Source organism: Petaurus breviceps, unplaced genomic scaffold (genome assembly GCF_028583685.1).
Source record: "Petaurus breviceps papuanus isolate PSGF00001 unplaced genomic scaffold, PetGlider_PUasm1.0 65, whole genome shotgun sequence".
Classification (NCBI taxonomy): Eukaryota; Metazoa; Chordata; class Mammalia; order Diprotodontia; family Petauridae; genus Petaurus; species Petaurus breviceps.
This window is the reverse complement of record NW_027186436.1, coordinates 412676-440661: the sequence shown is the minus strand read 5'-3', so window position 1 is coordinate 440661 and position 27986 is coordinate 412676. Positions and strand designations below refer to the sequence as shown.

At 40.9% G+C, this 27986-nt stretch overlaps 1 protein-coding gene across 1 annotated transcript in view; it reads right to left on the bottom strand.

Moving 5' to 3' along the window:
- The window catches only part of LOC138173823 (echinoderm microtubule-associated protein-like 1), a 316335-nt gene extending 291415 nt beyond the window's left edge, over positions 1-24920 (bottom strand). The window contains exon 1 of the mRNA XM_069103910.1: positions 24624-24920. Coding sequence (XP_068960011.1) covers positions 24624-24654 — 31 coding nt within the window. The 5' untranslated portion in view covers positions 24655-24920. The remainder of the gene's footprint in view (positions 1-24623) is intronic.
- Positions 24921-27986: the final 3066 nt, after the last annotated feature.

Here is a 27986-nt window from a genome sequence, read left to right as displayed (position 1 = left end):
ATCTATCTATCTATCTATCTATCTATCTATCTATCTATCTATCTATCAATATTTCTCTGTATTTTCCCTAGAGCCTATTATGGGAGTGTAAGGAGGATTCCCCCACTGCAGCAGTATAGCTGGACCCTACATACCCCCTCAATCTCCCAAGGCTAGTAAGGGGGGATAACAGTAAAGACAAGGTTAAGGTGTTAAACTTGGTGCAAAAATGGATCTATGCCCTGTTGTCCTCTTATAAAAGATGGAATTATCCCTGTGAAATGAGGGAGGCAGCATTCCAATTATGGGCTGAAGATTAGTCTCACCCCTGGCAGCCCTGGTGGACAGTCAGGCATAGTGAAGGTTGGGAGCAGCTCTGGGAACCTTTACTAAAGGGAAGCAGTTATTGTTGGGTGGTTTCAGTTGTCCACAACTCTTCGTTGGGGTTTTTTGGGTTTGGGGGTCTTCTTGGCAGATATACTAGAATGGTTTGCCATTTCCTTCTCCAGCTTATTTTACAGATGAGGAAATGGAGGCAAACAGAGTGAAGAGACTTGCCCAGAGTCACACAACTAGTAAATGACTGTGGCTAAATTTGAACTCAGGTCCTCCTGACTCCAGGGCCAGTGCTCTATTCACTGCACCACCTAGCTGTCCCTAACCCTCATTTCTGATTCCCAAATCAGTGCTCTTTGTCACACATCCCCTGCCTCATGTGCCCAGCTAAGTGTTAGACTCTATAGGGAATACATGTAAGTAAAAGACTCAGGCATTCCCTTCCCTGTGGCACAGACTCTACATGCTGGAGGTCAGAGGAAAATGAAATCAATTTATATGTAGACACAAGGTGGTGGGTGAGAAATAACTTATATTTCTGTAGCACGTAGTGATACAACAACCCAGGGCGGCTAGGTGGCACAGTGGATAGAACACCAGCCCTAGAATGAGGAGGACCTGAGTTCAAATGCAGCCTCAAACACTTGACACTGTCGGGCAAGTCACTTACCCCTGATTGCCTTGCCTTCCTCCTCCAAAAAAAAAATAGACAACAGCCCGATAAAGTAGGTTGTACAAGTATTATCCCTATTTTGCAGGTCAAGATCTCACAGCTCATAAATGTCAATGTCAAGTCTTGAACCTAGGTCTTAAGCACCTACTATGTGTCAAGCACTGTGCTGAACTTTATGAATATTATCTCATTTGATCCTCACAACAGTTTGTGAGGTATGTGTTGTTATGATCTTTATTTTACAGTTGAGGAAGACAGTAGACAGACGTTAAGTGACTTGCCCAAGGTCATGCACCTAGTATCTGAGATCAGACTGGAACTTGGGTCTTTCTGACTTCAGGCTCAGTGTTCTCTATTCACTGACATTACCTAGCTGCCCCCATTCATTATACCTGAGTGAATCAGTCTATAAATTTAACAGTTGGTTTTAAGTTGTATTTAAGTTGGTTTTCAGCAGGATATCCATCCTTACCCCCAATTCTTAGATAAAATTCTTGTACCAAGGCCACAGGATGGGAGGTAGCTGAGAAAAGGGATGGGATGCAGGGGATTAGGTCTTAAGAATGGAGCAAGATGCAAAAAAAGCCTACTAAGCTGTGGCTAATAATTGCTGAGGGAGGGGAATCGAATTCAGGTTGTGTCCCATGGCCAAGGTGGGTTTCTCACAGATACTCCCTATGGGAATTACAGGATAGATACATTTGTTGTCTGCTACTTTAAATTCCATCACTAACATCTACTGACAACTGAAAGCCCAAATAATAAAACCTGAGGGGCTTGTTTTTGTCTTGGAAAGGCCACAGCTTGAACTGGAGCCTTTAATTAAGAGTGTTTGGAACTTACTCTTTCATATTAGCCATGGTCTACTTGTTCTTACCCTCCATTGTGTCTCCAGCCTATGATGCGAGATAGACTTCCTGCCCCCACTAACCTCTGCTTTCTTTTTTCTTCCCCCTCCCACAGGGAAAAAATTTGAGTCTTGTCATTACTTGCTTCACATACTTGAAATTTTCAAATTATCTATTACTCTTGAGATGGTGATAATTAGATTTTTGTTAAACAATAACCTGACATCACTGGTTTAGAAAAATGTGTGCTTATAAATGAATTTGTACCAACTTTAGAAGAAATCCAAAATTATTCACTAAAATAGAGGCAAGCCCTACTTTAAGCAAGCCTTGTACAAAAATCTGAATTTCTAAAATGAATATATACATCTATATGTGCATATGTATGCACACATATACATGTAGTGGTACAGGTACATATGTTCATGCATATATGTATATATCTATTTTAGAAATTCAGGTGTACACCTGTATGTATGTACATGCATATGCATATTGGATAGAGCTATATTTATATCTGCATATATCTACATACATGTGGCATATCTACATATATGTATATCTCTATTTTAGAAATTCAGGTGTACACATGTGTATATATACATGCATATGTATATTGGATAGAGCTATATTTGTATCTGCATATATCTACATACATGTGGCATATCTACATATATGTATATATCTATACCCATATATTCTAGTCATATTGGAAGATTCTACAATCTCTCTTCTTTCTGCCCTTTTCCATTTCCAGGTCTTTGCTTACACCATCTTCCATACTTGGAATGGATTCTGTATACACCAGTTTCTATCAGTTGGAGTTGCTCTGAGGTTCCTTCAGGGACCAAATTCAATTGTTACCTTCTCCAAGAAGCCTTGTCTGAAACTCTGCCCCCAGAACCACAAGTGAGAAATCATTCCTCCCTTCTCAAATTCCTTGCAGCACTTTGCTTAGACCTCTCCTCTGCATATAGTTCACTATTCATTATTAGAGGCAAGTAGCTGACTCAGCAGTTACAATGCCAGACTTGGAGTTAAGAGGACTTGTATTCAAATCCAGCCTCAGATACTTGCTAGCTGTATGACCCTGGGCAATTTAACCTGGGCAAGTTTCTTCAACTGCAAAATGGGGACAATTATAGCACCAATTATAGGATCAAATGAGCTAACATTTATAAAGCTTTTAGCACAGGCCCTGGCACATATTAGGTATTTAATAAATACTTGTTTCCTTTTTCCTTCATCATTATTTGTTTATTTGTCCTCCCCATTGTAAGAAAAAAAATTTATAGTGCCTTAAAATTCACAAAATGCTTCCCTTATAATAACCTTCTCAAAGGTGTTATTATCACTCCTTTGTGGTTGTTGTTCAGTTCAGTCATGTCTGACTCTTCATGATCCCATTTGGGGTTTTCTTGGCAGAGATACTGGAGTAGTTTGCCATTTCCTTCTCCAGCTCATTTTACAGATGAGGAAACTGAGGCAAACAGGGTTCAGTGACTTTCACCATCGAGCTTCCCGATGCCCCTCCCCCCACCTCCACTCTAGTCTTGAGGGAATCAAGACTCAGAACAAAGATATAATTTGCCAAGGGTTGCACAGTTTATTACTATGGGAACCGGAACTGGAACCTAGGTGTTCGGTTGATGAACCATAGCCCTTTTCCTCCCCTGTGCCTCTTTAAATAATCAGATTGTTTTCATCTTTAGAGATGAATGTGTGCCTTTCTTTCTATCAACAATGCTTTGTACAGAGTAGGGCTTAATAAATGTTTAACTCAATTGAATATATAGCATGACAATGTCCTTTACAAAAGTTTAGGGTACCATATTTGAGGAAAGACATTGACAGACTAGAGTGCATCCAGAGGAGAGTGATCTAGATGAAAATGGTTCAAGGACTAGAAACTTTGCCATATGGGGATGAGCTAGGGGAATTGCAAAGATCTAGCATGCAAAAGAAAAATCTTAGATGGAATATGACTGGTGCCTTTGGGCATATTAACAGATGCAATGTGGAAGAGGGATTTAGGAGAGACTTTACAGTGGAGTGGGAAGAGCAGTGAATTTAGTTTAGTTTAGTTTAGTTGACACCCGGGGCTTAGGTTCCCTCCTCTATAAAGTGATTGAACTTGAATAAATACATACAGGGAAGATTACAGACAATGTAATTTTTCAAGGCATTCATAGACTAATTTTTAAGATATATCAATGAGGGGAAAATCCCAGAAGAATGGAAAAGATCATTGATGGTACTTTTATTTTTTTTTTTAAAGGAAACCAGTAAGATGTAACTACTAACCCAATACCTACTTTCTCCTCTCTACAAAATCTTTGTGAGAGCTATCAATGAAAATATCAAGAGTATACCTGGGAACAAAAGGGGAAGGAAACAGGAAAGCTCTTATGAATAATTCTCTACAGCACTCACAATCATGCCATTAACTAAGAGATACACGGACCACAGAAACCTACTTAGCATTTAATTTAGTAGAGTAAAATGCTTCTTTAAAAGGATGCCTACCATGCATATGTTAAGATCATGTTGAAAGATGCAATCAGAGTGATTAGTTTTTTTCAGGAATCTTTTGAGTATCAATCTCACCTAAGTCTAAAACAGGAAAACTGTGAGCTGAGGGAAAACCTAGCTTTAGAGGCACCTAATAAAAAGAAAAGAACATTGGATTTGGAATAAGAAGACCTTTGCTTGATTCCTGGCACTATCATTAATGACCTGGGTGACCTCTTTCAACATCAGTTTTTGTACCTGTAAAATGAGGGATCAGACTAAATGACTTCTGAGGTCCCTTCAGGATTTCTTAGTCCTGTGACCCTTTCATGTGGGCTGTATAGCAAATACAGATTTGGGAATTATATTCCCCATGAAGTCTCCCATCCCCCGACCCTTATGACAAGGGCAGAGACTTCAAATTCCCATGGGTTGCTACAATGGCAGCAAGGGGGTGTCACAGAAAGCAGTTGGAAGAGAAAGGAGAGTAGAAGCACACAGAGGGAATGAGAAGGGTTCCTAAGTCATGGAGCTGAGCAAAAATAGAGCCAAGGATTGACTGGATGAGCAGGCTAGTGGTTGAGCTATGGTATGGGTGAGTTAGGAATACCTAGAAGGTGCAGTGGATAGAGTGCTAGCCTTCGAGTTAGGAGAAAACAAGTTTACATCTGGTGTCAGACACTTACTAGCTGTGTGACCCTGGGCAAGTCACTTTACTCTGTTTGTCTCAGTTTCCTCATCTGTCAAATGATCTAGAGAAGGAAATGGCAAACCACTTCAGTATCTTTGCCAAGAAAACCACACATGGGGTCCCAAAGAGTTGGGACATGACTGAAAAGACTGAACAAAAGGTCAATGGAAAGATGTCTTCTGGGTATAAGGTACATATTACCTGCATTCAAGAAATGACACTAGGGGCGGAGTCAAGATGGTGGAGTAGAAGCAGGACCTCCGCAAGCCTCTGGCTCCCACCTTCCCCAATCTATGAAAAAGGGGACTCTAAACAAACTTTGGAGCTGCAGAACCCACAAAATGACACAGAGAAGCTAACCTCCCTCTGAGGACAGCCCGACAGGCCAGCAGGAATCAGTCAGTGCAGTGCTGGGAGCTGAGCCCAGGCCCCCATGAGCCGGCAGTTTTAGCCCCAAGGTGGGCCTGACTAGCCACCGGCCAGAGGGACTCCAGATTACCAGCAGCTGTAGCCGTTTCCAGATTCATCATCCATCATTCATGGTGAAGGATGAAACAAGAGGTCAGTGCAGTCTGGACTTTGGGACCAGTAGTTGGGAGTGCGTCAGCTTTTTCCCCTGGGTTGAGAAGCCGCTCTGAAACACCGCATTGGTGCCACTTTGGAGCTTCAGCTCCTGGCCTGCAGAGTGTAGGGGGACCAAGCACCAGTCTGAGGGGTAATAGCTCTTGCTTTAACCTTCTTGGATCTGGATTGCAGTCTAGGGTGGAGGTCCTGGGGCATGTGTCCAGCTTGCCAGAGCATGTGAAGGCTTCAGAGAGGGCACCCATCTAATACCTCCAGCAGCTGAGAAAACCCCAGCATTTGGGATGGAAGATCCCCTGTCCGGTGGCAGAGTCCAACTGTGGCAAAAAGCCCAGGGGTCAAGTGACTGAGGGGCGACATGACCAGACAAAGGAAGCAAAACAAACAGAAGACTCCAACATTAGACTCTTATTTTGAGGACAAAAAGGAGCAAAGCATGAAACAGGAGGAAGACAGTGAAGTCAGAACTCGTGCACCAAAAGCTTCAAAGGGAAATATGAGCTGGTTACAGGTCATAGAGGACCTTAAGAAGCAGATAAGAGAAGTGGAGGAAAAATTGGGAAGAGAAATGAGAATAATGCAAGAAAATTACGAAATGAGAGTCAACAGCCTGACTGGGGAAAATAACACCTTAAAAAACAGACTGACTCAATTGGCAAAAGAGGCTCAAAAAGGCAATAAGGAGAGGAATGCCTTGAAAAGCCAAATTTGCCAGATGGAAAAAGAATCTCAAAAGCTCAATGAGGAGAATCATTCCCTCGGATTTAGATTAGAGCAAAGGGAAGGTAGTGACTTTAAGAGAAATCAAGATGATGTTAAACAGATACAAACAAATGAAAGAATAAAAGGCAATGAATATCTCATGGGAAAAACCATTGATCTGGAAAATAGATCCAGGATAGATCATTTAAAAATTATTGGACTACCTGAAAGCCATGATCAAAGAAAGAACCTAGAAATCATCCTCCAAGAAATTCTCAAGGAAAATTGCCCTGATGTTTTAGAACCAGAAGGCAAAATAGAGGTTGAAAAAATCCACCGATCACCTCCTGAAAAAGATCCCAAAAAGAAAACTCCTAGGAGTATTATAGCCAGGTTCCAGAATTCCCAGATCAAGGAGAGAATATTACAAGCAGCCAAGAAGAAACAATTTGAATATTGTGGAAACACAATCAGGATAACACAGGATCTGGCAGCTTCGACACTGAGGGATCAAAGGGCCTGGAATAGGATATTCCAGAGGGCAGAGGAGCTGGGATTAAAACCAAGAGTCACCTACCCAGCAAAACTAAGTATCATGTTTCAGGGGAAAATATGGTCATTCAGTGGAATAGAGGACTTTCAAGCATTCTTAATGAAAAAACCAGAGTTGAATAGAAAATTTGACATCTAGATACAAGAAGCAAGAGAAGCATGAGAAGGTAAACAGGGAAAAGAAATCATAAGCCACTGATCAAAGTTGAACTATTAACATTCCTACATGGAAAAATGATAATTGTAACTGATGAAACTTTTCTCAGTGTGAACATAGTTGAAGGGAATTGAAATATATATATATATATATATATATATGTACATATATATATATATATGTGTCTATATCAGAGGGTTTACAGGCATATGAATACATGTGTGAATGTGTGTATATATGCTTACAGGTATACATAGGTAGAGGTCACAGGACCAATTTAATAGGAAGGGATGATACTTAAAAAGGGAAATTAAGAGGTGAGAGAGGAATATAACAAGAGGAGATGGAGAGAGACAGAATGGGGTAAACTATCTCATAAAGAAGAGACAAGGGAAAAGGGTTACAATGGAGGGGAAGAATATGAAGGCAAAAGGGAATGGGTCAACCTTAATCTCACTGAATTTAGCTTGGGGAGGGAATGAAATACACACTAAATAGGGTATCTCACCCTACAGGAGAGTAGGGGGAAGGGGATGAGAGGGGGGGATGATGGAAGGGAGGGCAGGCTGGGGGGGGAGGGAAGTTGGAAGCAGTCACTTTTGAAAAGGGACAGGATAAAAGTAGAGAACAGAACAAGTGGGTGGTGGGATAGGAGGGAGGGAAATATAGTCAGTCTTTTACAATATATCTAATATGTTAATGTTTTGCATTAGCTACACATGTACAATCTATACTGAACTGCTTATCTTCCCAATAAGGGTGGGTGACAAGGGAGGAAGGGAATGAATCTGGAATTCAAAGTTTTAAAATCAAATGTTTAAAATTATATATACATATATACTATTATTAATACTATCTGACATGTAATTGGGAAAGAAGACATACAGGCACTGGGGCAGAGAGATGCACTATGCCCTACTGGAAAAGTCTAAGGGGGTATGGAGAAGATATCAGAGAGAGCAGATTGGAGGAGGTTATATCCTGGTGTGACAGCTATTCTGGGTTGGTGGGTAGGGGGAAAATGGGGAGAAAATTTGTAACTCAATATCTGGCGGAAATTAATGATGTAAATCAGAAGTTAATAAAGCATTTGAAAAATGAAAAAAAGAAATGACACTAAAGAACCATTAAGGAAAAATAAAACATGGATAGGTTGGAATCTACACAAAAGGAAGGATTGCCCATCCTATCAAAATCGATCAAAATCTTTGTCAGTTTCCTCTCATTAGATCCCATCCATCATTCTAGGCTTTTGACGTTTTTTGGCTCTTGACTCTATTAACCAACCAATATATTAACCATCTGAGCTTTATACCATCTTTAAATTTGATAAGTATATTGTGCCTTCATCTAGACTTCCATTCTTCAATGAATACATGATTTTATTCATGTGGAAACTACCTCCAATTGTTCAGACTACCACACACCCACATATCTTGTGTGTGATTCTTGTCTGTGTCTTTTGCTCATGTTTAAAAAGTTAAACTCATAAAAAAAATGCCCCTGATAAGTCATCCTATTGTATTTTTAGTTCATGAACTGTTCATCTATTATCTCACTATATGAGTAGCCTACCTTATTCTCTTGCTCATTCATTTCCTTCGTGATAAATTATTTTATTTTATTTTGCTTTTTGGAGGGCAGTTGGGGTTAAGTGACTTGCCCAAGGTCACACAGCTAATTTTAGTGTTAAGTGTGTGAGGCTGAATTTGAACTCAGGTCCTCCTGACTCCAGCTCTGGTGCTCTATTTACTGCTGCCCAAATTTACTCACCCAGCTGCCCCAAAAACATTTTTTTAAATGACATGGCAAAATATTGGGCTAAGTCAAGATAAAAATTAATATGGATGAATCCAAAATATATGACTCCTATTAAAAAAATCAACCTCATAAGTACAAGATGGGAAAAGTGTGGTTGTACAGTTTATGTGAAAACGCTCTGAGGATTTTAGTAGATTGCAAGCTGGACATGAGTTAGCAGCATGAAATAGTGGCTGAGAGAGCCCATGAAATCTTAGACTGTCTGAAAAGAAGCAAAGCTGCCAGGAACCAAGAGATGCCTCACTGCCCCGATTAGACCAATACCTGGAGCATCCTGTTTAGTTTTGGGCATGATACTTTAGGAAGGACATTGACTAGTAAGTTGGAATGTATTCAGAGGTGGGTGACCAGGAAGGTGAAGGGCTTTAATTCATGACAAATGGGATGCCATTGAAGGAACTAGGAAGGTTTAGCCTAGAGGAGAAAAGACTTAGGGGAGACATGTTAGCTGTGTTCAGGTATTTGAAAGACTGTCACACGCATGGAAGATAGATTGAACTTGTTCTGGTCGGCCCCAGAGGGCAGATCTGGAAATAATTGGTAGAAATTTCACAGAAGCAAATTTCACTTTGAAACACAGAGAAGCTTTCTCAACCTTGAGAGTTCCCCAAGAGTAGAATGGCCTGCCTTGGGATGTTGGTCAGTTCTCTTTTCATCATAGATCTTCAAACAAAACTGGTCAGGTATGTGATGGAAAGAATTCTTCAGGTATTGGCTGCATTAGGTGGTCCCTGAGGTACCTTCCAACAATGAAATTCTAGGATTCTTTGACCCAGATCTTCCTAACTCTACCTAATGTCCCACATTAGAGGTGGAAGGGGCCTTAAAAATCATCTAGTCCAACCTTCTCATTTACAGATAAAAAAATATGAGACCCAGAGATGTTGGGTGACTTGACTGAGATCACTTAGCTAGCAAAGGCAGAGTCAAGATTCAGACTGGGTACTGTCATGCTTGACACTGCCTTCTCATTGTGGCCTCATCCCTTTCCATTGCTGTCAGAATTTTTCAAACCAGACCAGTCCCAATGTAATATAGAACAGGGACTCAATGTGGGGGTCCATAAACTCACAGGCATATTTCATAAATTTAGATGGGAAAAAATGCATCTTTATTTCAATATATCTGGTTTCCTTTATAATTCAATGTATTTCATTTTTTTGCCCTTAAAAGTATTATTCAGAAAAGGCTTCACTTGACTGCAAAGGGGTCTGTGGCAGAAAAAAAAAAGGCTAAGAATTCTTGATGTGGTAGAAAGAGTGTCAGGTTTGGAATCAGAAAGCCTCTGTCTAAATCCCACAGGCAATTTAGTTCTCCTTTTTGGGTGTCAGTTTCTTCACATTAAAAAGAGAAGGTTGGATTGGATGCTCTTGGAAGGTCCCTCCTAGATTTAAAATCTTGTGATCTGAAATGTTTATTCAGAAATGAGGTCATTCACTGTAGCAAATTCTGTGCCTGGCAGTTTGGCTAAGACTTATGGGATGACGGCTGGCATGGCTCCTGGTTTTGTCTCACGGGGGTGGGGGCAGCTGGTTCAGACTCTCCCTGCAAAGCTCTAAGTGTCCGGGGCATTTTTTTTCCACTGTTCTCAAGAGCCTCCCTCTGGAACCCTCTGGGCACAGCATCTTTGGAGACTGCTTTTTCCTACAATTCCTAACCTTATTGATTCAGATCCAGCCCTGACTCACAATATCGACCACAACAAGCAACTCAGGAAATTTAATCATATCATCCAGAGGTGGAATAAATGATTGAGCTATGAGGGGTAGGGGGAGCTTGCTTGGAATGGTCACTGTTCTGGTTCTAAGTACCCTTCTAGCTCCAATATTATACGTTTTAAGATTCTAAGTCCCCTTTTAGTGTTCTAGGATTTAAAGATTCCAGGTCCTATGGCTTTAAAAGCAATGCTTCTTAACCTGGGGTCCATAGAATTAAAAAAAAATGATCATTGTGATTTTGATATAATTGGTTTCATTTATAATCACATTTTTAAATTTTATTTTTAAAACTTAACAATATTCTGAGGAGGGGTCTATAGGCTTCACCAAATTGCCAAAGGGGTCTATGACCCAAAAGAGGTTGAGGCGTTGCTTGAAAATCCTTTTTTGAATGAATGATCAAGTATGTATTAAGCTCCTGCTTTATGCCAGGCACAGCTGCAAAGCAGTGAAGGTATAAATACAAAAATGAGTCAGTCTCTGCCCTTAAGCATCTTCTATTCTAATGGGGAGATGTGACACAGATAGTAGAGTTGTGGCCTTACTTTTGGCCTGGGGAATGGAACTACTGGGCAGTAGAATGGTGGGTCCTTTCCTATAGCAATGGTACTCCAGGAGCCAAGACCCTGATTTAATTGCAATTTCCAAACCAAGAGTAAGATGTGGAAAGCTGAAGGCACATGGGGAGTGGCAGCAAGGGTGTGGAATACCAACCAGCTCTGGCTGCAAGATACCCACACTGGGTGTGTATCCCTATTATTCCCACAGGCCCTGGATGAGAAGGGCAAACATCATTCCCTCTATTTTAATAGTAGAGAGCAGGCCCAGAGAAAGTAAGCAACTTGGCCAAGACCACACAATTCTTTGAATTCCTATTCCAAGGCTCTTTCTATCAGGTCCTTTTGCATTCTCCCAGCAGGGATGATAGAAGACAGGTCATATTTTCTAAAACACTTTACACATTACAAAGTGCTTTCCCTCCCTCATAACCCTGAGAGTTAGGGGGACAAATATTAACACTCCCATTTTACGGATTAGGAAACTGAGACCAGAGGTTAAGTAACTGGTCTGAAGTCTCCCAGCAAACTAGTGGCAAATTAGAGCCCAACCTGGCAATATGGTTAAATGAGGTTTTCATCATAGCATAATGCCTCTGATAATTCTTCTCACTCTGAAGTAAAGAGAGGTCTACGGGATCACAGGACTTTAAACTGGAAGGGACATTAGAGATTATCTAGTCCAACCTCCTTATTTGACAGATGAGGAAATTAAGATCCACAGGAGTGAAATGACTTCTCCAAAGTCACTCAGGTCCACTGGGAAAATGCCTCACTCTGGGCCTGGCAGAAACGTAGTTAAGTGGTTGTCTTTTCCCTATGGTGCCTCACTCAGGGTGAGTCCTCAATAAATATTGAAGAGCTGCCTTCATGCCTCATACTAAAACCTAGTGCATTAGCCAGCTTTCCAACGAGCTCACTCAGAAAGCACTTTAAGTGGGAACATGGATCTGTCTTGTGATTGATGATAATGAAGCCTTGTATTGTCAAGGTGCATTAGAGTGGCTAAGTACTATATGTCACAAGACTGGACAATACAACTGTCCTTTCCAGCAACCAGCTGGTCTGAGTGATACCTACCTCATGGTGCTGATGATTAGAACAATCACTGGGGTCTGGAGTGGGGTTGGAGAAGACAGAGAATCCCTTACTGAGGAAGGGAGGACAGGCTCTGAGCTGGAACCCAAGTGAGAATAGATCAAAGGTCAGGTAGAGAAGATACCAAGCTTTGGGGGCATTTTGGAAATCCAGAATTCAGAATCAGGTACAAGAAGAGAAAATACAAAAAGAAAAGCAAAAAGAAATGCAAAAGAATGCAGAAAGAGATGCAAGCTATGGAGAGTTAAGATTGGATCAAGAAAAAGATGAGGGGGAAAGGAAGTGTGGGGAGCCACAAACTGACAGCTTGTCTAATATGTAGCAGGAGTGTCCCAAGAGGAGCTAAGTAAGCCCCTCCTGCCTCTCCTATCTCCTTAAAAAGATCTGAACTCCTCTTGTTCTGAATCTTCATTGCTGAAGCCTTTGTTTTGGCAGTGACCCAAGGGAATAGAATTGAATGAAGAGTTCACAACCTTGGGAGTGAGAATAATAACTCACATTTTTTAATAGTACTTTGAGGTTTGCAAAGTGTTTTCCTTTCAAGGCAATTGACAGGCAGCACAAATTTGATCATCTCCACTTTACAGATGAGGAAAATGAAGCTCAGAGAGGTCAATTTATGTGCCCATGGTATACAACTAATAGATATTAGAAACACGATTCCAGCCTAGGTCTTCTCCTGGTTCCTGGTATGCCACGTTGCCCCTCCATGCCCATTCCATTTCTGCATACCCTGATCATGAGAATACTCCTTTGTTAAGCAAAGATCTTTCTTTCTAGGACCTTTTCTTATTGATGTTAGTTCTGTTTCCTGGAACAAAAATTCCTTCTGCACATAATGACCTATGAGAGCGGCACTGGTGCAGTAGAAAGAGTACATATGGAATTGGGAATCAGAAGGCCTGGGTTCCAGTGTTATTTATTCTCTGGGTAGTTTTAGACAAGTCATTTTACTTTATGAACCTCATAAATGGAGTCTAGTTGGAACAGATTATCTCTATATTTGCTTTCAGCTCTAAATTCTATAATCCTGTATTTGAAGCTATGGATCATGCTTCCCCTAAGTCTTTTCTTCTTTAGCCTAAACATCCCCAGTTTCTTCCATTGATACTTATGTGTCTTGGTCTCTAGTGTCCTCATTGTCCTAGATGCTCAAACGCAAAGTTGTAGGAGGTGGGCTGCATAATGTAGTGTGGGCTTTGATGTCAGAAACTCTGGATAGAATATCCTACCATGTTTCCCCAATAATAAGACCTATCCCGAAAATAAGCCCTCCCCTTACCATGTAAGATTCCTCTAAAATAAGCCCTCCCCCGACAATAAGCCCTATTGAGATTGCTACTGTAGTGAAGGTGATCCCCTGCACTACACACTACATTACGGTACCCTCTGTATGCACCGCCCCCCCCCCCCACCGTGAAACGCACACCGCGCTCCGAGCTGCATCCAATCAGAGCTGCACCAGTGAGCGCGTCATCCTGTTCTTCCCCAGTGATTTGCTTATTGAATAAAGGTACATTTTTTTTGTTCACATTTATCTGTTTATTAAAATTGCTGTCAATGTTCATTAAAATAAGGCTTCCCCTGAATATAAGCCCTCTGGTGTTTTTCTGTCCAAAAAAATTAATAAGACAGTGTTTTATTATCGGGGAAACACGGGTAGTTCTTCCACTTACTACCCACGTGACCTTTGGGCAAGACCTCTGACAAACCCCATATTCCCATTTATTGTTTAGTCATTTTTAGTTGTGTCCAACTCTTCCTGACCCCATTTGGGTTTGTTGTTTTTTGGCAAAAATATTGAAGTGGTTTGCTATTTCCTTCTTCAGCTCATTTTACAGATGAGGAAACTGAGCCAAACAGAATTAAGTAACTTTCCCTGGGCCACTGAGGTAGTAAGTGTCTGAGGTCAGATTTGAACTTGGGTCTTCCTGACTCCAGGTCTAGAATTCTATTCACTGTACCACCTAGCTACCCATCTTCCCATAGATGAGAGATTCTTACCCTGGGGCCTGTGAACTTGTTTTTAGGAAACTATTTTGATAACTGTACTCCAATATAATTGGTTTACTGTGTAATCCTGTATATTTTGCCTTATGCATTTAAAAAAATTATTCTGAGAAGGGGATCATAGGCTTCACCAGAATGCTAAAGGGGTCCAAAACAACAAAAAGTTTAAGAACCCCTGCCCTACAAAGAATTAGAAATTGAGGGGATGCCCATCAATTGGGGAATGGCTGAACAAGTTATGGTAGATGATGCAATGGAATGCTATTGTTCTGTAAGAAATGAGGAGCAGGCAGATTTTAGAAAAACCTGGAAAGACCCACATGAACTGATGCTAAGTGAAGTAAGCAGAACCAGGAGAACATTTATTGTACATAGTAACAGCAACATCATGCAATGACTGACTTTGATAGATTTAGCTCTTCTCAGCAATCTAAGACAATTCCAAGGGACTCATGATGGAAAATGCTATCCACACCCAGAGAAAGAACTATAGAGTCTTAATGTGGATCAAAGCATACTATTTTCTCTTTTGTTTGTTTGGTTTTTTTTCTTTCTCATGGTTTTCCCTTTTGTTCTGATTCTTCTTTTACAACATGACTAATGTGAAAATATATTCAATATGATCATACATGTATAGCCTATGTAAAATTGCATGCCATCTTGTGGAGGGGGGATATTTTAGAACTCAAAATCTTATCAAAGTGAATGTTGGATACTAAAAATTTATTAATTATTCTTAAAAAAAAAGAACTCCTGTCCTAGATGGATAAGGATTTAGAGTATCATGCAAGACCAGAACAGCTCTCTTCCTCCTCAGCCTAATGCAGAGAAAGATAGATATTATCTATCCTTAGGACCCAGACAGTTCACAAGGATCTTGGCTTTAGTTTCTTCAGCTATAAAATGAAAGTGTTGAATTGCATAACCCCTAAAGTCAACTCTAAATCTACAATCCTCTAAAATTAGCTTTGGTACCCCTAATGTCCCCACTCTATACTTTTCTCCCATCAGTAGCTTTTTTCCTCTACCATTCCATCCTTTTCTCTCTCAGCTGTACTCTGATTTAAACCAAATCACAGGGGAGGATTCCATAAACTCATACTCCCTAGGGCATATACAGTACTGTTAACATTTTTGCTAGCATTGCTCCCTTCTACAGAGTTCTGTTTTTAAAGAGAAAACTAAAACTTTACATAGCAGAAATATCCCTGGCTTGGGGAGATGTACACTGGTCAGGCTGTCAGTAACTCACTATGTGACTTTGGACCCCTTCTCCTCAATGCACTTGTTTTCTCATTCATGAAAACAGAGAGTTAGACAATCTGTAAGTAAGGCTCCATCCATCTTTAAGATTCCAACTTCATCTGTTGTTTTTTTTAAACCATAATTTTCACTAAATCTAAGATCCATCAATGAGAATCCAAACCATTATAGATCATTAGAGCTCATGTACAAACAGGGTAAGAAATTCATACTAGCTTTCTTCTCTCTTTGACTCTTTAGAACTGTTGTTCAGTGCTATCCCTTCTCAGGTAGACCCTAAAGGGTCTTCATTAAAGGATTTATTCTGTAAAGTTTGGATTCAGTCAAAGGGCCACACTTGAGGACCTAGAGAGCCACATATGGCCTCAAGGCCACAGGTTCCTCATCCCTGAGGCCTACATCATAGCTGACAGTGAGGAAATACAGCCTAAACCTCCCATATACCCCGATAAGATATTAGGGCCAGACTGAACCACCCTATTCTTCCAACTCTCTACCTTTCTCTCTCCCACAGAAGGGAAATCTCCCTGCCTAGGGAAAGAAGACCTTAAATAATTGATATGTTTTGCTTTTATCTACATGTAAGAATGACAGGAAATCTATGTAGCTGGTCCTGATGGAGTGAAGCAGTCTGTCAATACTCCCTAACAAGAAAGAGACCAAAGGCAGCCTTCAGGGGTGGCTGGGATGCCATTCACCTATACTAATGGAGTGAGTGACATGAAATTAAAATCTCCTGTCAAGAATTTGACCAGCTTTCATCTCTGCAACAGAAGTGGAATGAATGAGTAGATTAGGCTAAAATTCCATCCATGAAATGACATTTCTAGGGTGCTTTTAGGGCTCAAAGAGTATTTTCCTTACAACTGTGCATTGTCATCTTCCTTTTACATAGTGATAACAGAGGCTGAGAGGTCATGACCTCTTAATGAGGGGTCGCTATCATTAAGTGTCGCTAAGTCAAGTCACTTCAAACCAAGTGTTCCTTTTTTAACTTCCCCTTCACGTTTCTAAGACATAAATGTTGAAAGTAAGGGAATAAAATATTAATTAATAATAACAATCAATAATTTATATTCATACAATTCCATATACTTACAAAGTGCTTTCATATCCAATATCTCACTTATTTGCCACAATAATTGCCACAATAAGTAGTCGTATCCCCATTTTTGAGATAAGAAGCCTGAGGCTCAGACGCAGAATGACCTGCCCAATCATACAACTAGAAAGTGGTAATGCTACAAGTCAAATCCAGGTCATAGAATTATAGAATAGCAGAGTTGGAGAGAAGGTATTTCCTCAATGCACAGATGAGGAAACTGAGGCTCAAAGTTGGGCAATAACTCAAACAAATTACATGGTTTATAAGGGGCAACACTTGGACCAAAGCCTAGGTCTCTTGAGTTCCCAGCTAGAGTTCTTTCCACTAAACTGCACTGCCTCCCTGATTGAAAAATCCTGAGTCTAAGAGTCAAGAGTTATGGGAGTCAGTCCTAACTCTTTTCCTAATTATTGGTGTGACCTTGGCAAGTCATTTCCATCTCATGGCCTCAGTTTCTTTATCCTTAAAAATTAAAATAGAGGGGTGGTTCTCAAAGTATGGCCTCTGGAACTGCTGGGGAAAGGAAAATACTCTTTAAAACCCCAAACCCTTTCAAGGAGTCCATGGGGTTGAAATTATTTTTTTCTAATAGTATAAAGATGTTTTCACTTCCAATACAGTCAATATTAATAGATATAAGCCACATAAACAAAAGCTCTTGGAAAGGGGTCCTGAGACCAAAACTTTGATAACCACTGGAGTAGAGGGCCTTGGAGTTTCCCTTCCAGGTCTGATTTATTCTGCATTACCTTGTTTCTCATCAAGTTCTTTTTCGGGGTCTTTCCACCATTCAGAATCCAAGAGGCACCCAGATTGATACACAATAACTCTTGGATCAGCATTAAGTAAAGACCAAGGCAAAGAAAACACCAAAGAAAAAAGACATTAGTATCTTACTAAGTTCCTTCTACAGGTAAAAATGCAAACATTTTGGGGCGGAGCCAAGATGGCAGAATAGAAGCACAAACTTGGCGTGGGCTCCTGCTCCAATCACTTCCAATACATGTGAAAAATGACTTTAAACAAACTTTAGAGCTACAGAACCCGCAAAGTGACAGAGAGAAGTGGATCTCCCACTGAGGGAAGCCTGGAAGTCAGATAGGAAGGGTCTAGCGCACTGGGCTGGTAGCCTAAGTCCAGCATGAGTTGCGAGGTTCCAGAGCTAGGGCAGCCCTGACCAGCAGCTGCCAGAGCAGACTTTGGGAGAGTGAGTCATCTGTACCTGTGGCAGTTTCCAGACTTCTGAACCCATGGACACCAAAGATGAAGTGAAGGGTCAGTGTAGAACTCTGTTGGTAAAAGGGGGGACTGAAGAGCTCGGTCCATCTCTTGCCCCCAGGGTGAGAGGTGACAGAGGTGCAGTGTGGCTGCCTCAGGAGCTCCTGGCCTGCAGATTGTGGGGGTACCCGGCAACCATTCAGAGGGTGGTAGCTCTTGCTTTGACCTGCTTAGATCTGGGTTGTGATCTTGGGTGGGGATCCTGGGGTGTGTGACCAGTAAGCCAGAGCTTGTGGAGGCTGCAGAGAGGGCCCCCTCCTAATAGCTCCGGCAGCTGCAAACACCCAGCAATTTGGGACAGTTATCTCCATTCTGGGGGCAGATTTCTACCATGGCAAAGAGCTCAAAAGTCAGGTGGTTGGATGGCAATATGAGCAAAAGACAGAAGCACAAAAAGATGATCAATTCCTTTTTAGGGGACAAAAAGGATCAAGGCATGGAGCAGGAGTAAGACAGCAAAGTCAGAACTCCTACATCAAAAGCCTCCAAGAAAAATATGAATTGATTACAGGCCATGGAGGTGCTCAAGAAGGATTTTGAAACTCAAGTAAGAGAAGTGGAGGAAAAATTGGGAAGAGAAATGGGAATGATGCAAGAAAATAATGAAAAGCAAGTCAACAGCCTGCTAAAGGAGACCCAAAAATACACTGAAGAGGATAACATCTTAAAAAATAGACTAAATCAAATGGCAAAAAAGGCCCAGAAGGGTAATGAGGAGAGGAATGCCTTAAAAAGTTGAATTTGCCAGATGGAAAAGGAATTTCAGGAACTCACTGAAGAGAATAACTCTTTCAAAATTAGACTGGGGCAATTAGAAGCTAATGACTTTATGAGAAATCAAGATACTATAAAACAGATCCAAACAAATAAAAGAATGGAAGACAATGTGAAATATTTCATTGGAAAAACCACTGACCTGGAAAGTAGATCCAGGAAAGATAATTTAGATTATTGGACTACCTGAAAGCCATGATCAAGAAAAGAGCCTAGACACCTTCTTTCAAGAAATTATCAGGCAAAATTGCCCTGATGTTCTAGAGCCAGAGGGCAAGGTGGAAATTGGAGGAATTCACTGATCACTTCTTGAGGAAGGTCCCAAGAAGAAAACTCCTAGGAATATTATAGTCAAATTCCATAGTTCCCAGATCAAGGAGAAAATACTGCAAACAGTAAGGAAGAAACAGTTTTAGTGTTGTGGAGGCACAGTCAGGATAACACAAGACCTGGCAGCTTCTACATCAAGGGATTGGAGGGTTTGGAATGTGATATTCCAGAGGTCAAGAGAGCTGAGATTAAAACCAATAATCACCTACCCAGCAAAACTTAGTATAATGCTACAGGGAAAAATATGGTCATTTGGTGAAGTGGAGGATTTTCAGGCATTCTTGATGAAGGAACCAGAGCTGAACAGAGAGTTTGACTTTCAGGAGCAGGAAGCGGAAGAGGCATGAGAAGGTAAACAGGAGGAAGAAATCAAAGGAAACTTATTAAAGTTGAACTATTTACATTCATTCATGGAAAAATTATGATTGTAGCTCATGGGACTGTTATCAGAATGAGGATAGTTGAAGGAAATATATGTATATATATATACATACATATATGTATATGTATAGGAGGGTATATGTGTGTATAAATATGTATGTGAGTGTGGGCATATGTATGTTCATTTATACATAGACAGAGGGAACAGGATGAGTTGAATATGAAGGGATGATAACTAAAAAATAAAATTAAGAGGTGAGAGAGGAATTTATTGGGAGAAGGAGAAAGGGAGAGATAGATTAGGGTAAAGTATCTCATATAAAAGAGCAAGAGAAAACTGTTACAATGGAGGGGAAGAGCAGGAAGGTGAAAGGGAATGGGACAACCTGATTCTTATTGAATTTGGCTTAAGGAGGCAATAATATGGACACTCAATTGGATATCTTACCATACAGAAAAATAGGGGGATAGGGGATAAGAGGAGGGATGATAGAAAGGAGGGCATATTGGGGGAAATGGTAGTTAGAAGCAATTTTTTTTTAAGCAATCAGGGTTAAGTAACTTGCTCAAGGTTACATGGCCAGTTATTTCTGGGTGTGGTGCTGAGTATCTGAGCCCAGATTTGATCCAGGTCAACCTGACACTGGAGCCGGTGCTCTTACTCACTGAGCCACCTGGCCGCCCCTAAGCAATTGGGGTTAAGTAACTTGCTCAAGGTTACACGGCCAGGTGTTTCTAGGTGGGTGCTAAGTGTCTGAGCCCAGGATTCGATCTCCAGGTCATCCTGACACTGGAGCCGGTGCTCTTACTCGCTGTGCTACCTGGCCGCCCCTAGAAGCAAATATTTTTGAAAAGGGATAGGGGCAAGGGAGAAAATTGAGTAGTGGGGATAGGATAGGATGGAGGGAAATATAGTTAGTCTTTCACAATATAACCACTATGGAAATTATTTGGGTAATTATACATGTACAACTTATATTGAATTGCTTATCTTCCCAATGGGGATGGCTGAGGAGGGAAGAAGGGAAAAAATCTGGAACTCAAAGTTTTAAAAACAAATGTTTAAAAATTTGTCTTTTTACATGCAACTGGGAAATAAGATATACAGGTACTTCCCTACTCTAAAGTTAGGGGGTGATGGGGGAGGATATAAGAGAAAACAGATTGTTGCAAGGGGTATTCAGCAGGCTTGCTATTTTGGGGTGGGGTAGGGGAAAGATGGGGAGAAAAAATTGTAACTCAAAGTCTTGTGGAAATGAATGTTGAAAACTAAAATTAATTAATTTCTAAAAATGCAAACATTTTTACTTACTAGAATTTTTGGATTGATAAATTACTTTTTCTAATATGTTCACAAAGACAACTAACCTGACCGAGAAGATACCATTTATTTTAGTCTCTGACTGTGAAATCCTCGTATAATTGAATCATTCTAGAGTTGTTAATTTGTTTTTTAGGGCAAAGTTACCCATAACACAGGTGTCCCCCCCACCCCCTGCCCTTTACATAAACTTAGTTGAATAAAAGATAGGCATAGAATGCTAGCAATAGATGGAACCTTGGAATCATGGAACATAGAATGTGAGACCAGGAAGGGGCCTCAGTGGTTGTCTATTTCACCCATTTCATTTTACAGGAGGACACTGGGAACCAGAATTAACATGCTATGCCCAGGTCCTACAGTAAGTAGTAGAATTTGAATACAAATTGAACTCAGTGTCCATCCTATAACAATAGGAGGCTATTGTTTTAACAGAAAAAGATCATCTTATTCAGTTGTGTCCTACTCTTTGTGACCACCTTATGGGGTATTCTTGATAAAAATACTGAAGTGGTTTGCCATTGCCATCTCCAGCTAATTTTACAGATGAGGAAACTGAGACAAAGAGGATTAAGTGACTTGCCCAGGGTCACATGGTTAATATCTGAGATTGGATTTGGACTCAGGTCTTTCTGACTCCAGACCCAGCACTCTATCCACTGAGCCACCTGGCTATCTAGTAAACTACTGGGGTCAGGAAAAGTGCCTTATTTCATTTTGTAGGCCATTCCATGGCTAGCTCAGGGACATACACACAGCAGGTCCTTCATAATGATATGTTTTGTACTGCTTGTTCCCTTCCAACTCCAGGATTGTATTATTCTGTGAATGTTGTCTTATGCCTATAATTCAAAGTGACCTTTCTATCTACACGTTTTTCTTACTAGAAATAGAGTGCTAGTTTGTTCATGACACTAGTTGGGCTATTCCATCAAATCCAGCAAAACTCAGTGGCCTTTCCTCTGAATTTGAGGTGTTTTTTTTTTCTGACAGATTACTAACAAGGCACTATACTTATAAAGGCTCACAATAATTGGGAGAGACAATATCAAATGACCAGTATGACAAGTAATTTTTTCTTATTTCACAGCCCCATGATGAAGAAAAGACCCCCTTTAACAATTAGATAATTCCAGAAACAAATTATGCTTCACATGATAACTCTCCTGGGAACCAATTATTTTTTCCTCCAGTGGAGTCCTTTGAAACACTAAGCATTCGGCAACAAACTCTGAGACATGTATTTCCTTTGTAATGTTTCTCCCTTTAATAAAAATAAACAAATCTCTCTGTTTGTAGGGTGTGTCTACAATAGAAGTCAGTTTGAATTACAGAACCATGGGACACCAGCTGTCCCAAAAGTCTTAGGGCAATTTTAAATCAACTTAAACTGGCTTAAAACTGCCCCAAGGTTTTTGGGACACTGTGTTAGAGTGAGAAGGGACCTTAGAAGTCTTCTGGTTCCCTCGTTTTATTACTTAGAAAAGCAAGGCCCAGAGATTAGGAAGTGAATTGCCCAGCCCCATACAAGAAATTTGTGATGGGACCAGGAATAGCAGGGAGGACTCTCGGCATCTAAGATGCTGTTCTTTCCTTTACACTATAGTGTTACCCACAGGACACCCCATCTCCCCCTCCAGTCCCCCTGTTTGAACAGGACAGAGAAGCATAGAGAGACTGGACAGGGTATATGATGCTGCCCTCACTTGATATCCATTTCATTATTCATATCAAATGCAGGCTAAATATTGTCCAGGACTCCTGAAATATCCCTCTCAACATAGTGCTTATTAGCAAGAGCCCAGAGCTACCAAAGCCCCGAGCCAAGTCTCCTGCAAAAACAGACAAGAGTTTTCCCCTTTGCTAGGTCAGCTCGATGAGAGATAAAGCCAGAAAGGGCCTGTTTGAACAATTTCTCATTCTTAATACAATGATATTGATCTGTTCCTAGAGTGAGAACAGGCTGCCTGTCTGCAGTGCCCATGAGACTGGTGTGGTTGGGTTTGTTTTTTGTAGTTGTTCTGGAGCTTAACATAAGCAACCTGTCTCTGTCACTCTGTATCTTACAGCTGTACTAAGTGTATCTACTGTAAGTTCTAAAAGAAGGATGCTGGCAGGGCAAACCCCCTATAAAATGTTCCTGAGGTGAACGTGGTTCCTTAGGACCTGCCCCCCTGGTTGAATGATTCGGGGGTGTTTGAATTTAAAAAGAGAATACGTAGGGACGACAAAATAACTGTCCTTGAGCGTTTAAGTACAAGGGGAGTAGGATTTAATTTATTCTTGTCTCCAGAAGATAGAATTAGGACCAAAACAGGGATGTTATGGGAGACAGATTCCAGCTCAAAATAAAGACAATTTTCCTAACAATAAAAATGTCTAAAAATGGACAGAGATGCCTTAAGAGATAATGAACTTCTCACCCCTGGAGGCATATAATCAGAGGCTGGAACACCTTTTAGTGCCTTCCAGTCCCTTTCAGGGGTTTCTATGGTATTACACTAGGGCTTTCCTTTTTGTCATTGTGAGATGGGATGGAAAGTGGAATAGACACTGGACTTGCAATCAGAAAACATGGGTTCAAGTCTTGGCTCTGATACTTCCTAGTCATCTGATCGTGATTGAGGAAAACCTCTCTGAGAGTATCCTCATCTGTAAAAGGGGGATAATTCTTATTCTAAGGGTCAAAATAATATATTAGCTAGAGGAATTAACCTCAATATTGGGAAGACCTACCTGGCTTTGGGACCCACCTATAACATATAGTGGCTGAGACACCTGGCCATTCACTTAAACCTCTCAGTGCCCCAGGCAAATCTCTAAGACTAAATCAGGGATTCTTAACTTTTTGTGTGTCATGAACCCCTTTGATAGTCTGGTGGAATCTATGGATTTCTCAGAAAAAAATATATATTTTTTAAATGTGTGGAAAAAATAGAGGATTACAAAGAAAATCAATTATATTGAAACAAAGAAGTAATGTTTTCCCACCAAGTTCATGAACCCCCTGAAAACTTTTCACCCCCTAGGAATTTGTGGACTCCAGATAAAGAACTCCTTTACTATGCGATGCAGAAAAGGTACCTATGTGCATTAATAGAGGGAATTTCACTACTGGGAGCTCCGTATACTGGTGAAATCATAGGTCCAGTAAAAAAAAAAAGTACTTAAACTGGAGGAAATGGTCTATAAATCTTCAAGTTTACTAATAAGAGTTTATACTTTATTTCAGATAATATAGAAAACATATAGTCCATTCCTTATATGCAAAGATAAATTAGATAATTGAGGTTATTATCTGGAATAATTCAGGCAGCAAGCAAACACAAATTATAAATGCACCCCAAGTTTGCCTCATTTACCTGAGCATTTCAGGCAAAAGCTGAGGGGGGGGTGCAGCTGGAATGATTCTAATAGTGCCCTCAGTTCTCTACTCCCCTTTGAATGTGTAGACATAGTCTCAAAATAGAGTACCCACTCAGCTAGCAGTGGGGGAGAGGTTTAAATCAAAGCTTCCTTCGTTGACAGTTTGGAGGCTCTGAGAAGGAGTCACCATCCCAAATATGAGAGCAGTGTTTGCTCAGGAGGTCGCTCCCAGCCTTCTGGATGAAACAACCCCCTTCTGACCCCAATCAGACCCACCAAGAACCCAGCCCATCTCCCTTAGTGAACAGGATCCAATAGCTTCTTCCGGCTCGCCATTGACAGCACCCCGGCCTGAATTGTGCCCTGACAAACTATAACCCCTCCCCACCACAAAAAAGAAATAACCTTTGCAAGATCCGTGCTACCCCCTGTGTCTGTTTGCTTTCTGGGACACCTTGATCCCCGTTTAGTTCACTGCCCAGACCCCCAAGCCAGCCTGAGTGTTCGACTTTGCAACCTGAGCCCGGGAAGGCCTGGGGGCCACGGGGTAAATATAAACCTGGCACTCACCCACAGGGAGCCCTTCATAGTCTGACATCATGTGAAAAGTTGTCTCGGGCAGGACCGGCTGGAGAGGGAAGAAATCACAGGAAAAATCCGGCTGCAGGCAACTTCTCCAGTGAGTAAAGTGCAGGGGGAAAGGCTGAATATTTCCAGCTGCCCTGGCCACAAATATCCCCGCCCAGGGAGTTCAAGCAACAATTCCCATCTGCCTTCTCATTATGGGATGGAAAGATAAGAATGTGCTTTTGTGCCAAAAGAGCAGGCTATTGGTGGATAAGCTGGTTGTCCTCCCTCCCCTTCTCTGTTTCCTCTTTAATGTCACAGGGGCGCATTACTCAGAGAGAAGGGCCACCCCTTAGAATGGAAAAAGACTCTAAAGAAGCACCCATGTCCTTTAAAGGAGAGAGGAGACTGGGGGGGAAGGTGCCACAGAGATCCAAACTCCCTAACAAGTCTAAAGTGCTCAGAAGGCTCTGGGCCATCTCTGCTGAGATCACACAGGTATTCCTAACAGTAATGATATCAATTACTCACATATCCGTAATGCTAAAAGTTGACCTCCTCCTTTTTTTTTCTTTTTCTTTTTTTTTTTCACAAGAGTCCTATGAGACACTGAAAAGAAAAATTCTCATTCAGAGGAGATCACAGTATTTAGAGCTCACAGGGACTTGAGAGATCATCTTAGATTAACCCCTGCATCATACAGATCAGAAAACTGAGGTACAAAAGAAAAGTGGAATACTCAAGGTTATATTCATTCATTCTTTGTCCTCAGTTCTTGAAGAGGACCATGACATCAGGAGGATGATGCCGTGACTTGCAAGGGAATTGGATTTAAGTGATATGAAGGGCTATGCCAAGTCTCCAGCCTCACTCTCTCCTCCAGAGACATCTGGGGCCAGTGGCAAGATACAGATCAGATTGACTGGAAATGACCCTACCTCTCCCCACTCCATCAAATTGTTTTCACAGGACCTCAAAATCTTGACTCGATGTATACTACCCCTACAGTCAGGAGGACCTGAGTTCAAATCGAGCCTCAGACACTTAACACTTATTAGCTGTGTGATCTTGGGCAAGTCACTTAACCCCAATTGCCCTGCCCTCCCCCATCCAAAAAGCAAAGAGCAAAACAAAACAAAAAACCTCAAATGGGGTCACAAAGAATTAGACATGACTAATCAACTCAACAACAACAACAACACAATCTTGGGCTGGGGTGAGAGCTTAGAAGTCATGTGGCCTAACTCAGAGTCCTCACAAGGAATCCCCTCTATGCTGTCTCCAATGTTTCTCCAGCTACTGCTTTAGGACCACCAGAGAAGAACCCCACCAGGGAGGTTCAAATGAGATAATGAATGTAAAGCACTTTGCAAACCCTAAAGTGCCATAAAAAAGTCTGTTTGTTATTATTATAATTATTATTCTATAGTTACCAGATCTCTTGGTGATGACTTCATTCCCTGAGACTTCTGTACTCTTGCTGAACTTAGACAATGTTTATAGAGCAATACAGGGGTATGTTGATAAATGTTTAACAACCAGGCTCTGGGGAGGGGGGGATATATGCATACACTTTACATTTTTCTTAAGGCTGAAGCAGGGGTGGGAAGTCACATGTGGCCTTCTAGGTCCTCAAGTGTAACCCTTTGACCTTTTGGCCCAAACCCCTGAGCTAGATAATCAACAAAACAACAAGGCAAGCCTTACTGATATCTGAAGTATAAATGCCCATATGAAAAATTTAACAATTGACTCTTGCAAGCTGTTTAGAAGTGCCCCCACTTTACCTTAAAAATGGATTAAGTTGGGGTGGCTAGGTGACACAGTGAGTAAAGCACCAGCCCCGGAGTCAGGAGAACCTGAGTTCAGTTCCGGCCTCAGACACTTAACACCCACACAAAAAAATCTAGCCGTGTAACCTTGGGCAAGTTACTTAACCCCAATTGCCCTCCAAAAGGCAAAAAAAAAAAAATTTTTAAAATGAAGTAAGTCAAAAGCATTTCTTGATCTTGAATTCTTAGAATCAGAGATTTAGAGTTAGAAAGGACCTGGGGGTTATATAGTCCTTATTTTACAGGTAAAGAAACTGATGTCCATCCAGGCATCTTAAGTGACTTGCCCCAGAATCAGAGGTGAGATTTCAACCCAGGCTCTCTGACCCTAGGGCCAATGCTCCTTCCATCATACCAGTATCTTTATTTGGTCTTTATTTGCCTTTCCTTATGGATGGTGTGGTTATGACCTTCCCAGAGAATGGGTTTCACTGATGCTAACCAAACTAACTGCCTCAGAAATCTGCGAGATGGACTTTGTGGAAGAAACTGACCTTTTTGTCCTTTTGCTTTTACAAAGAATTAGATCAGACTGTGATCCTAAGGTGGATGGATGGTGGAATTATCAGGAGCAGTTTGTTAATGGCTGCCATTGGTCCTACTTCTAAGCTATGGGGCCAATCAGAAAAAAAGACTAACCCCACCTTCTACATGTCAGTCATTCAAGTCCTTGAAGACTGCTCCCATATCTCCCCTAAATATTCTCTTCTCTAGGCTAAAATTCCTATTTAGCTTTAGTGGCCCGGCTTGTCCATGTCCTCTGTAAGATGTGTCTCACAGAACTGAACACAGGATTCCAGATCCAGCCTAGTCAGGACAGATAAGAGGATAGCTTTTATTTTTCTCATTCTGGACACTTTTAATGCAACTCAAGTTTCCTTGCATAATTACTTACATAATTACTTTTCTGGCTGCCACTATTGACTCTTATTGATCTGATGGTCTGCAACACAACCCCAATCTTTCACAGAAATTGCTGTCCAGTCCTTGTGAAGGTAGTGTTTTTGAATCTAAGTAGAATTGTATATTTATTACTAATAAACTTCATCTTATTAAATGTGGCTCACTGTTCTAACCTGACCTTTTTTAGATCTGATTGTGTCATATTCATGCAGTTAGGTCATACAATGGATAAAGCACTGTATCTCTATATGCCTCAATTTTCTCATTTGTAAAAATGTGGATAATTCTAGCAACTACCTACCAAGGCTGTTGTGAGAATAAAATGAAATAATATTTGTAGAGTGTTTTAAAGAGTTGCACAACATTTTGGATAACTGTCCTAGCTTCAGTGTCATATACAAACTTCTATATCTTTAACCAAGTCACTGACAAAAAGTCTGAAGAGCAGCAGGGCAAAGATAATTCCTGGGCCATTCTATTAGATGGTACTAGCACATCAATGACTAATCTCAGCTTCTTAGCACTAGTGCTTAAGAAATACTGATTGACTACCATGTTAACTACTAGTTCTGTCCAATCCTTTAAACGTTTCTGAATCTGACTAACTATACTATGATCCAATACATAGTTT